The following is a 13,265-nucleotide window of genomic DNA, read 5'->3' on the forward strand; positions in this document are numbered from 1 at the left end:
CAGACAAGGTAGTTTTAAGTTTGATTTTTGCCTTTTCAGATCTGGCATGCATCCAAAAAGCAAACAAGTTGATAACTGTGGGATTCATTATTGATGAAATTTGAGGTACTTAGTTCGAGGGTATGAAAAGTATTTCCCGTTAACCAGTGCTGCATTTTGGAGTTAAAACAGAGCCCTAACAATTACATCCACATTTTTTCATAAATCATGTACTGTTGACTTCTCTAATTTTTAAAATAGAAACATGCTTGATGTTCTATAAAAGACGGCTGGTTGTTGTGGTTTAGGGATAAACTTAAATGGAATTAGGTTGGATCTAAATATCTAAAACTTGGAAGGTGCATTTATTCATTTCTGTACTGATTAAAGAATAATTATTCATCACACATAGCGTTGGCCCAAGAAAAAGCCTACGGCAATTGGTAACGACTAATGTTATTTGGAAACTGCAAATAGCATTCAGTTATTGACTTTACTTTACTAGGCAGTTTGACAGTCTATTTAAAGAAACTACCATCTATAAAATTAAATATAATTAGTAATTTGTAATAGTATCATCCTTTACTCTGAGACCTTGGCAAACATTGCAATACATTAGCTAATTAAACTTTACAATTGCTTCAGAGAAGTAAAAGATATAGTAAGATCACTTCACTCTTTGAAAAGAAGCCAGTTTCTTAGGCAGAACTCAGTAGAATTTCCATAGCTTGGTGGCATTTCACACAAGGACAGGAAGGAAAGTAAAGTGCTCATTTATTTAATGGAAGCTAACAAGAGGATTTAGATAGAAAGGACTGACCACATTTAACTTCTCTGACAATTCGCCTTTTCCCTACCTGCAGCACTAAAGTTCCCTAGTGCAATTACCTGAGTGAAATTTGGCAGACACTGGAATTAACAGCTTTCTCTTAGAAAAAAAAAAAAAGTGTCAACAAATGTTTAATGACCAGTGGAGCTCAAGTTCCTGGTTTTACCCTTTATCAGAAGAAAGGATAGCACCTTCAAAAGATATAGAGGCTCGTACAGTTCTACCTGGGTGGTTATCTGTAGGAACCCAGATTCCACACACACACCCTGAAAGACCTCCAATTTTGCTATGAAGATCTTTCAAAGAATTCATTGGCCCTCACTCTCCCAGAAATTGTATAAAGTCTATCTATTCTTTTGATAGATAGATAAATTTGACCTCTCTGGAGGATCTGTTGCTGTTTGGTGGAGGAAGGGTAGCCTAGTGGTTAAAGCAAGAATTCTGAAATTATACCGGCATTCCACATACAAGCTATTTCATCTTGGTAAATTAATTTAAAATCTCACAACCTTCCCGTTTCCCATTGTTAAAGGAGAGTAATGAAGGACCAAATTCATTGGCTCAAAGTGAGATTTAAATCAGATATATATATTTCTGTATGTGTGTGTGTGTGTGTGTGTACACACACATTTACACATATTTATACACACACATGTATATACACACACATGTATATATGTATACACACATATGTAAAGAATATATATATATATATGTATATATACATATGGGGGTGTGTGTGTAAAGAATGTTGCACAATAAAGAGCTCTGACAAATCAATAAGAAAAAGATGACCCAAGTTTTTAAATGGACAAAAGATTTAAACAGTTTCCTCATAAAAAAGAAGTTCCCAAATGGGGAAAGAAAAGTGTTTTTGCATCATTATTCATCAAGAAGATGCTAATTGAAACTATAGTGAGATACAAACATACCCTCACAATAACTAATATAAAAAAGGCTAGCAATACCAAGTATTGGCAAGGATGTGGAATAACTGGAAATCTCACTGCTAGTCAGAGAGAATTTGTATAACCACATTGGTAAAAAGGTGGTTGGTGTCTACTGAAGATGAATACCTGACTTCCCCCTGACCCAGCAGTCCCACTTCTGAGTATATACCCTAGGGGAATGGGGGCTTATGTCCACAAGATGTGAACAAAAATGTTTCTAGCAGCTTTATTTGTAATTGCCTAAAACTTCAAATAGCCTAATGTTGATTAACAAATAACCAAAGCGCCGTATACATAGATAATGAAGTTCTAGCCACATGAAGGAAAAAGCAAACAACCATTCCAGGTTGTAAAATGGAAGAATCTGGCAGCATAATGAGCAGTGAGTAGAGCCAAACGCATATTTCAGTAAACTTTTTAAGGAAGAAGGCAGTCCGTGGCACATACCAAGTGTTTCATGAATGTGGAGCTACTCGTCATAGTTTTCTTAAAAGGATATGCCTTCACTCTCATCGAAACACTTCTGTCCATATTTTGTCCAAATTCTTAGAGCCCTTTTAAGGGCTCCTACTTTTATTGAAACCTGGACACTTCCTGTGACCAGTCTTTTCTTTTCTTCCTCCTCCTGCTCTTTAGCAGCTGGCTCCTCATTCATTTAATAGCTGACTGGTTCCTGCCAAACTCCTCCTTTATGGATCCAGTCAACAATCAGTCACCCATAACTGAGCACAATGGCTTTGGAATTTTGCAAGTTTTTTTTTTTTTTTACCTTTCAGCTCTTGTATTTTTGTAAGAACAAAGCTGCTTCATGATAGTTAACAGCTGAAAATTGGTCTGTAATGAGTAGAAAGACAAGTTTTTATAGGATGCGATCCAAAAATTGTTATAAGCTTATGAGGCTTAATTTGAATCAGTATTTTATCCAAACAAGAACATTTGACTTGCAGAGCATAGTAACCATAAGAAAATTCTGGCTAAAAAAAATAACTAAAAATAGAAAAAAAAATTGTGTGATATATTTTTTTTAAGTTGGCATGTGTTTAAATACCTAAAGCCTCATTTAATACCTGTGCAAGTAAGCTCAAACACGATTTACTAGAGGTAGGGTGATATTCAACCAGAAACTAAAGAACTTTGTATTACACTGTCTATTCTCAACAGTCAATAGCAGAGACCCATGGTATGAAATATGCTAACAGTGTTTTAAGAGCAAATAATATTTGAAACACGGACATGTTTGGTTTTTTTTTTTTTTTTTTTGATGCTGTCCTGACATGCACAATGTTTTCCAAAGAAAATGTTATAACCATTAAAATAATTAGAGGTTAGCTATGTAAAAATCACTATTTATTTGGAACATTTCAGAAAAAATACTACCTAAATGTTCATCCAGTTTGTTCATATTTGGTTATTTCAATCAGAAAGTTGTTGGCTGTCTTCATAATTATTTTTCTTTAATTTTATGATGAAGCATAATTGTCATAACTTCTTTATATTTAAAAATGTTATCATTTAAATTTGTTGTAGCTTGTCATCAGACCACCCTAGAAATTTTTGCTTTATGCATACGATTTAAATCAAGTTAAATATAGATCATTTTCACCACCATAATTTACAAACTAGCTATGATTGCCCATGCTTTAATATACAAGGAAACTGGGACTCAGAGATTGAGTGAAGTGCTCCAAGTCATAGAGTAAGTCTGACTCTTGTGACTCGTGAGGTTTTATGGCACCTCGCTGTTGCCTCAGTCTATCTTAACCCCCTCCCGTAGATTTGCCACTGCTCAGTGCTCCTTCCTGATAAGACACCCTATCACCAACTTTAGACATGTCAGTCTTTGAGGTCCCTGTGGGACATGGAGAAGTCAGTTAGGTGCAGTCTAAAACCGCTGTAGGATGTGGCCTCACTGGAGCTATAGATTTGTGTGTGGGTCATCACAGAGAGGGTGATTAACCTCTGAAAGGGTTAGGTCGCCCAGATGGTGTGGAATGAGGAGGAGAGTGACCGAAGTTTGGAACTCTTAAATACCAACATACAAGGAATGGAAGGAGGAAAAGGAGTCCATGCCTCCTAAACAGAGAAGGACTGCTGATAGAGCTTCCAGAACTGGGAAGCTGCAAGGTATCAGCTGCCACATAATGGCACTATGAAGGTGGTGTTTAAGAGGATCAAACACAGCACAGGAATCTAAGAAGATAAGGGCCGAGTCTGTCTATTGCATTTGTTACTTGGGTGGTTCGCCGGGACTCTGAGTCAGAGTAGTTTTATCAGAATTTTGGTGAACTGATTATGACAAATCCAGTGTCAGGAAGTGGCGACAAATGTGCTGTCCACTACTGTCACTATCGGCTACATGTGGCTGTTGAACACTTCCGTGTGGCCAGTACAGGCTGAGGTCTGCTGTAAGTGTAAAATACACACAGGAGTTCAGAGACTTGGTATGAAGAAGGGATTATGTAAAACATGTCATTGATAATTGTTCACATTGGTTACATGCTGAAATGATCCCATTGTGGTTGTATTGGGTCAGTTAATATATGTGAACAAAATTAATTCTACATGTTTCTTTACATTTTTTACAGTGGCTTCTAGAAAATTTTAAATTATACATGTGGTTCTATTTGTGGCTCACATTCTCTTGCTTTTGGACAGCACTGTTATGCACTATTCTTTTAAGGAGTACCAGTTTAAAAAGAGAAGATAACAAGCAGATACCTTCTAGGTAGAAAGGCAAGGTCATGGGAAGGATTTTAAACTTGTCTGTGGCCCACAGAAAAGCAAGACATTGGAAGGAAGATAAGAGAGGGTTTAACTAATGGAGCATGATTCAGTTGGGAGTCAAATTTGCAGGTGGAGAGATGGGATTGATCCAGAAGAAGACATCTCCTCCTTTGAGCTCTGACATAAGGAGGTGAGAATAGATATAAATGTAGATAAATACGTGGGTAAGGGTAGGGACAGGGAAGGTGAGGACATACAGAATATAAAACACACTCATGTTTAATAGATCACATAGACTGAAACTACAGGGGATTTGCGTGACCTGGAACATTTTTAACAGAATCGCGATTTTGTCTATTTGGGTTATAAATTTTCTTTGTCATGAGGAGCTTTCTCTGACGTATATGGATTTGTTAAGATAATTAATAACAAGGACTCATACATGATCTAAAAATGAAGTGCTGTTGTTGTTGCAAATCCTGTTATTCCTAGGAGAGTTTGATACCGTGCAGAGCCCCTCCACACCTATCAAAGACCTCGATGAGAGAACTTGCAGGAGTTCTGGGTCAAAGTCCCGAGGAAGAGGCCGGAAAAATAATCCCTCCCCACCTCCTGACAGTGACCTAGAGGTATGCCAACTTACCCTCAAAGAGTGGAATATGATGTCTTATTTTACTGAGTGACATATTCTATACCTTATAGTTCCATAAGGTTTCAAACTTAAAAAAAAAGATATGTTATGAAATGAGTGGACCCCAAGTTTGAGATTTCATCTATTGTAATGGCAAAATTAAAAACACTAACAACTTAAAAAAGATGATACTTTACAAATTCTAGGCCTGAGATAATTACATCTTTTGATTCTAACTGGCCTAAATGGAAATTTAAAGCGTAAAGCCATTGTTTGTAGGATGATTTTCTGAGAGACACTCTATTTTGTAGTATTAAGGTAACAAAAGATGTGTATGTGGGTCGATAAAATTTAAAAAGGTAAAATTAATCTGTATGGAAAGGAAAAGTTGTCTTCTGAAAATAGGAAAAGAACAATCATTTGATACATGTTAACATTTTTATATCTGTAAAAGTCTCCATGTGTCATCTTTTTCTGGTTGAGAGCTCTTTTGAGATATACCCATACTGAGCAGGTTGATTTTTATTATAAAACATCAGGAGAAATTATTCTTAACCATATTATGTTACTTCTTACCCAACCGCAACCTTCAGTTAAGAAAAAAACCTAAATTTCCAGATTTGGTAAAATAAAATAATAGTCGTTGTGCCTCTTCAATCATTTCCTTCAGCTGAGTGACAATAGCACATTCCAGTGCCTTCAGGAACCCAGCAGGTGATATAAATGAGTGAACTGGGCCAGGGAGCCAGCAGACTGTGGAGCTTAGGGAACATTGGCCCAGTCTAAGGGGGCCTGCCCATCACTGCCATGTGAAATGTCAGCATGATTGTATCTTCCAGTTTCTCTGCTGCCGCTAGAGCCCTGAAGTTTGTGTGAAATCTCCTGAATTTGAAATGCTGATCAATAATTTGAAATCTTTCTAAACCCTGTGCACGCTAAACAACCCATCGGATGGCCTAATCTGACCCGAAGGTCTATACTGCACAATTTCTGTTTAGGGATCACTCACTGACTTTTTGAAATACTTTAAAAAATTTAGTGCTTTGCATGAATTGAAAAATCTCGTGAATCCACCAGGTGAAAGATTAACTTTTTGGGCGTTCACTGCAAGTAAGTATTTGGAAACATTCATTCAAATTAGGGCATCTGACTTTTAAGCTTACGATTACTTGTGTCACTCTCACCCCTCTGGTTTTATAGGGGGGATGCCTGGCAAATTTGGAAAAAAAATAAACGGAGTAGCACAGCTTTTTCTGAAATGGTATTGAGATTATATCCAACAACAACAAAGTCAGATGTGTTCCATTTGTAGAGATTTCTGTTTCCTTAGAATTTGATGATCGTTTGACATTTATTTTTTTCTTCAGCGTGTATTTGTCTGGGACTTGGACGAAACCATCATCGTTTTCCACTCACTGCTCACAGGGTCTTATGCTCAGAAGTATGGCAAGGTAAGGGATCAAGAAATTTTACCCCAAGACACTCGGTTAGAATTTTATCTTGTTCAAAAATCTAGCACAATTTAAATACATTTAAGTTTTTGTTTCAGGCTGTCAAATCTGCTCTTAATTGATTTCCAGTGGCTCATTGTTCTTTGAGGAGAACTGGCGAATTTTACAAAAGTAATTCGAATTGAATTTGTTTTCTTTCTTCAAGATGCCTTTGGGTTTTCTACATCAAGAGCAAGCTCATTACTCTGACATAATCATCTTAGAAAAATTATTTTGTAAATTAAAATGGGCTTTCGATATTATAAAATCATATGTTACTCTCTAATAAGGAAACTTTCAGAACTAAATGTTGCTATAGAATGCCAGTTGAAGTAAGGAAGTAATCTCTTGTCTGAGAGATCCTTTGGATTTAGGAACACCGGTATTTTTTGTAACTTTGAATAAGCATATGAACAGCACATCACATCCCCCCACACACACACACATTCAGAGACAGATTCCCCTTCCTTCTTTCCTGCCATGCTTTTCACGGTTGGTTGGCTAGCTTCTTAGGACCGCGTTGGTGTTGGCTGTGTAGGTGCCGTGACAAAGATCAGTGTACCTCCAAGGTGCGTGTCAGATGGAAACACAATGGTTCAGGCCATTGCTAGGTGAGTCCCTGACTCTGTGGGATTCATATTCTGACCAGAGTCAATTACCATATTCAAAGTTATCTAACTTTGGTTCTTTTAACATATTCTACTTACAGAAATGCCTTCCCTGTGCCTTTATAGCGTCACATTATTTCTTAGGGTCTCACGTCAGCCCAACACACAATTTTTAGCAAGTTTGTTAAGCCTTGCTAGTAATGATGAAATTGCGCTCAAGTGTTTCCTACTTGAAATATACAACTACCGCACTCTTGATGAATCTACATTGTATGTGACTTTTAGTGTAGGTAATATATGTGACTAAACAGCTACGTAAGGGAAATTTTGCTTACCAGCCATATAGAAAAAGAGGTCTTAGCCCCTTTATGACAGTCATCCTCATTAAAAACAGTGGTCTCCAGAGCAGAATGTATGCATATATGCGAGATATACACGAGATGCTTCATTGAAATAAGGAAAGAAAATAGTGTGTATACACACACACACGCACGCACACACACATTTTTGTCTTGCAATTTGTATTGTTATATGTTTCATAATGCACATACTTTGTAAATACATGCATATTACTATCAATTAAAGAATATGTATATAATATATGAGTAAATTAGCTGTATATAAATTGGGGGTGCACACTCAAAATTCTATTACTGGTAGAGTATACAGTCTAAATAAAGTTTCCAGATAATAATCTAAAGCATTTCTTCTGGAATAGTTTTGGCTTCTGAGGAATACATGGTAAATCCTGCTGAACTGATTGCAATATTTTTATATGGCCAAGTTTCATGTTACATCAATGTTTAAAATAATCTAACTTGAACATATGAATCCAAGTAAAGTTCCCTTCAAAATAGTCACCATTAGAGGCTTTACCCAGATATCCATGTTGCTTCCATTGTGTCAGATCAGTGGTGGAACTCATCTTTTGGAATGACCTTGAGATTTTTAAAGTATTTTCCCAGTTCAAATCTTCATCCTTTTTGTGATGGTTTTGACCTTTAAAATAATAGTAAGATCATTTGAACCCCAGGTGATAAATAAGCAGCCTGGTCAAAATGTGACTATATATATTATATATATTATAATATATTTTATATATATATATAATATATATTAATATATAATATAATATATATTATATTATATATATATTAATATATATTATATATATAATATATTATATATTATATATATATTTATATATATATAAAAAACTACATATATATATACATATATGTAGTTTTTTTTTTCTTTTTCTCAAAAATATCATAAAGTTGCACCCATCCCAGAACTGAATATGGACTTCCCTTTGGGATAAGAAGGGGCACCGGTAATGAGGCAGAGAGGGGTGGAGAGCCACAAAAAAAAAAAAAAAAAAAATCTAATAACGAGCTGCCTTTCAGACTGGTTCTGAGAGCAGTTTTAACAACAAAATTCCCATGCTTCCCTCAGCACTGGTGCATTGTTGAAATAACTGTGTTACTTCCCTGGACGCCCACCCGGACATGAAGGGCTTACTTCACGCACAAGCTTCGTTATCCTAAAATACTGTCAAAAAGCTTTGTTGGAATACAGAATAGAGACATTTTCTTTTCCTTTCCTTTCTTTCTTTTTTTTTTTTTTTTTTTTTTAATTCTCAAGTTACTTAACATACAGTTTAGTCTTGACTTCAGGAGTAGAACCCAGTGATTCGTCGTGTACATATAACACCCAGTGCTCATTCCAACAAGTGCCCTCTTTAATACCCATCACCCGTGTTCCCCATCCCCATCAACTCTCAGTTTGTTCTCTGTATTTAGGGCTTCTTATGGTTTGCCTCCCTCTCTGTTTTAAATAGCAGAGCTCACAGAAGGTGCGGGGCAAAGTGAGGGGAGGAGGGCAACTAATGTTATTTAGTGCCCCCAGTGTGCCAGGCATTAAGTGTCGCAACAGTTGCAAGAGAGAGGTGGTTCTCCCCGTCTCTAGAGGAGGAAGCATACTCAGGGAATAAAATATGTGCAAAGTCACACAGCCAGTCAGTGGCAGAGATGACCCAGGACTATTTGACTCCATAGCCCATCTCGTTTCTGCTACAGCACATCACACAGCATACACAATCCATCTGCCATGGATGCAATATGTGACATATACTAAAAAGAGTGAGGACAATTAGTGAGGTACCGTGTAGGTAGTTATGTGAGTTCTCCTCAAGTTGAAATAATTTGAGTTATCTTCCCTCAGATGATTGGGATACTTTTTCATCCACGAGTAAAACCTAAGCGGGGCGCCTGGGGGGCTCAGTCGGTTAAGTGCCTGACTTCGGCTCAGGTCATGAACTTGTCATTGGTGGGTTTGAGCCCCGCATTGGGCCCTGTGCTGATGGTTCAGAGCCTGGAGCCTGTTTCACATTCTGTGTCTCCCTCTCTCTCTGCCCCCCTTCTCTTGCTTGCTCTCTCTCTCTCTCTCTCTCTCTCTCTCCCTCTCTCTCAAAAATACATAAACATTAAAAAAATTAATTTTTTAAAAAAGAAGCAAAACCTAAGAAACATTCAGTGAAATGGATTGTGGCAGACAGATATCAGTACCTCATGGCAGCACAGAATGGGAAAAGAATCAGGGCACTATTGAAAAGTTTAGGGAAGATAACCTTCCATCTGTAAAATACCTACCGTGTGGTAGATGGAGCCTGTATTTGGCATTTCACAAGCAGTAGGGATAATGGTTAAGGACCAGAACCTTCGAGTTAAATAAACTTGACTTTGAAAACCCAGTGCTGATGCTTGTAGCTCTCTGATCTCAGGCAAATTACTTAATCCCTCAGCCTCAATTTCTGTAAAATGGGAAAAGTACTGCCTGTCGTGAATAAGAATTAAAGAGAAAACATGTTTAAAGGACTTAGCAGAACAGTTGGCATGAATTAACACTCAAAAAAATTGTGATTGATCGCTTTCGCAATTGTTATCCCACTTAATTCTCTGGAAGACTCTGCTGGAACTTCTTGTGATCCAGGTCGGATGGATGCAGAAACCCAGGGCTATGAGGGGTCGGGAAACTTGACCGAGGGCACGGAATGATAAATGCATCTACTGGAAACCTGGTCTGTCTTATAGCTAAGTCCTTGCATTTTTACACTCTTCTCACAGGAGGGGAGCCTGTTGCAACTGACCGTGTTGAATAGTTTTACTCAGGACGATTTAAGGAAATTAAAAGAAAACTTTGTTTAAGGCTCTATTTTTTCTCATCAAAATGAGAACACCCTTCCTGAATTTCATGCAAAACAACTTAGATGACCCTATTTATTGAATTATTATTTATATTTTTCTAAAAGGCATTTGATCGTTGACATTTTTCTTAACATCAGAGGAAATTGGCATGGTCTGTTGGCCAGGAAGACAATAATAGCTTGGCATATCGAGAAATAGCTAAATAAGGGATATTAGGTCAGACCCATCTTTTGAAGCTGGAGACCACACACAGCTCAGGGGTCATTCAGAGGGGACCAAGAGGGCTTTGGGGAGCTTCAACCTCACCACACACCACAAGTGAAAATGGGGACACGAGGGACTGTATTCATCTAACAAATAATTTACTTACCACAAGGCAGACCCGCATCCTGCTCTCAGGGAGCTTACAAGCAAACAAAATCATTGCAGATAGTGATAACTGCTGTGAAGACAATGAACCTGGGTCATGTAGAGAGTGGCCTGGGGGAGGAGGGGCTGACCCTGGAGGTGATGATGCTGAGACCTGAATTTCAAGAAGGAGCTAGCTATGCAGATGTCGGGGGAAGGGGAGAACAGGGAGGAGCATTCCAAGCAGAGGGCACAGGAGGGCCCTGCCACAGGAAGAGTCTTCCACTGTTCCAGGAATATGAACAAGTGTGGCTGGAAGGTTGTAAACCAGGGAGGGACTGACCCAGGGTAAGAACAGAGTGGTGAGCAGGGGGCCGTGTCATCTCCCGCAAGGCACTGGGGATTTATTCTAGGTGCAGCGTGTCGGAGGGTTTTGGGCTGAGTGGGCACATGATGGTTTAGAACTGGCTGCTGTGTGGAGAGCAGGCTTCTGAGCAGTAAGTAAGAAGTGGTAGGGGCTTAGACTGGAACAGTGTTTCTCGAACGTGTGTGTGAGTCACCATAAACCCACAGGACTTGTTAAGCACAGATGGCTGCGTCCCACGCCCAGAATTTCTGATTCTGTAGGTCTGGGGGGGGGGGGGCAGCCCGGGGTGGGGGGGCAGCCCAAGATTTTGCATTTGGAATAAACATCCACTGAAGCTGATGAGCCATGCTTTAAGAACCACTAGAATAGAGTATTTCCCCAACTTTTTTTCTTGCAAAAATGAGATCTGAAACATGTTAATTGATAGTCTTTGTGGATAGGCTGATGGCCAAAAAGATGTAGGGAATACCTGCATTTGATGGTCGCGTCATCGTGTTAGAGGTCTTGAGGTGTTCTACAGTTGAGAATCCTTTGTAACCGGGTTTAATTCCTCAGTGCTCCAGTGTCTTCAGTAATGACCTTGAGGACCGAGGACTGAAATGAGGTCACACTGGTGATTCGCTGACAATTCAGAAGGACTTTGCGCTGCTAATAGCAAAAGTGAACAGGGCCATTATTTCCGCAGAGCAAAAAAAACCTGCTACTACCTAACGGTTGTCTAAGCTTGAAATTGTCAATGTCTTCGGTCCTTTTCATTTGTTACGTGAATCTCGTTTCCGCAGCACACATTTTTAGAGTGTAACATTTTTGTCAGACAGTAATTTTTCAGTTCTTCTAGCCTGAGAATCCTTTGTGCACAAACTATGTCACACCGAGCATCTTTCTATCAATACAGAGGCAGACCTGCTCTAGGTAAAATGTAGATGTTGAGGGGCTGGAGAAACTGCACTTTTCTCATGTAGCCGATCCTTTCCCACTGTTCTCAGTCACCCCAGAATGGTTTGCAGGGTCCTGGGTGCTGCTCAGAAAACAGTGCTGTAAGGCAGTAATCCAGCTGAAGGAGCATCCGGCTGGAAGTTAGAAGGAAATCCTGTTCTGGACGTGCCTTAGGAAGTCATTTGACCTGTGAGCCTGTTCCATCTGAAAACGGTTATAATCCGTTTCCTTCCTGGGGTTACCGGATGGATTAAATGAGATAATGTACATGTATAAAAGTAACACTTGGCTCTGAAAGCTGTCATCCACATCCTAGGCCAGAGGAACTTAAACAAAAATACACACCGTTTCCCCCAACTGAGAAATGACTAAGGGCAGTTATTTCTGGACACACAGAGGTCAGTGTTTGTATGAAGCGGTGTTATAGTGGCCTCAAAAATAGCGAGCTGGGAGCTGGAAACGTAAGTGCCAGAGATAGGAAATCATGTCCTGACATAGCCACACCTACCCACCTACCAACTTACCTCTCTTTCTGTCACCCATAAAAAATAAGTACCATTTTTGAATTCTTGGTATGTGCCTGACATTTTGCCCCGTGTCCCTGTTAAATGCATTATCTCCACTTTCATCATCACCCTGTGTGGTTAGTACTGTGTCACATAGCCCGTAAGTGGCACGGCTAGTCAGAACCCACATCTCTCTGACACATTCTTAATTTCTGCATTCTTTTGGTCTCATGTTTTTGTTTCTTTTTTTTAACATTTATTTATTTTTGAGACAGAGAGAGACAGAGCATGAACAGGGGAGGAGCAGAGAGAGAGAGAGGGAGACACAGAATCTAAAACAGGCTCCAGGCTCTGAGCCGTCAGCACAGAGCCCGACGCGGGGCTCGAACTCACGGACCGTGAGATCATGACCTGAGCCGAAGTCGGACGCTTAACCGACCAAGCCACCCAGGCGCCCCGGTCTCATGGTTTTTTTTCCCCCCACCACCTATAAAAATAAAATGCATGTTAACCTACTAATTTAGGAATGCCCTTTTACTCATAAATTGCCCTGTGTAACTAACTTTTGCATATGAATTTAAAAAACCTTCTGGAAAATCCTAGTTCCATGTATAAATAAATAATATTGTGAATTTTCCAAGGATCTTCCTTAAAACCGCCATCACTTTTTGACTGTGTTCAGTTGTCAGCC

The 13,265-nt window shown here is 39.0% G+C and overlaps 1 protein-coding gene across 17 annotated transcripts in view; it reads left to right on the plus strand.

The window, feature by feature from the left end:
* The window catches only part of EYA4 (EYA transcriptional coactivator and phosphatase 4), a 318,259-nt gene that overhangs the window by 275,702 nt on the left and 29,292 nt on the right, over positions 1 to 13,265 (plus strand). For all 17 annotated transcript variants that reach the window (XM_058735321.1, XM_058735320.1, XM_058735326.1 and 14 more), the window contains 2 exons: positions 4,975 to 5,111; positions 6,481 to 6,564. In XM_058735321.1, the coding sequence (XP_058591304.1) occupies positions 4,975 to 5,111; positions 6,481 to 6,564 (221 nt within the window). The remainder of the gene's footprint in view (positions 1 to 4,974; positions 5,112 to 6,480; positions 6,565 to 13,265) is intronic.

Source organism: Neofelis nebulosa, chromosome 6 (genome assembly GCF_028018385.1).
Source record: "Neofelis nebulosa isolate mNeoNeb1 chromosome 6, mNeoNeb1.pri, whole genome shotgun sequence".
NCBI lineage: Eukaryota > Metazoa > Chordata > Mammalia > Carnivora > Felidae > Neofelis > Neofelis nebulosa.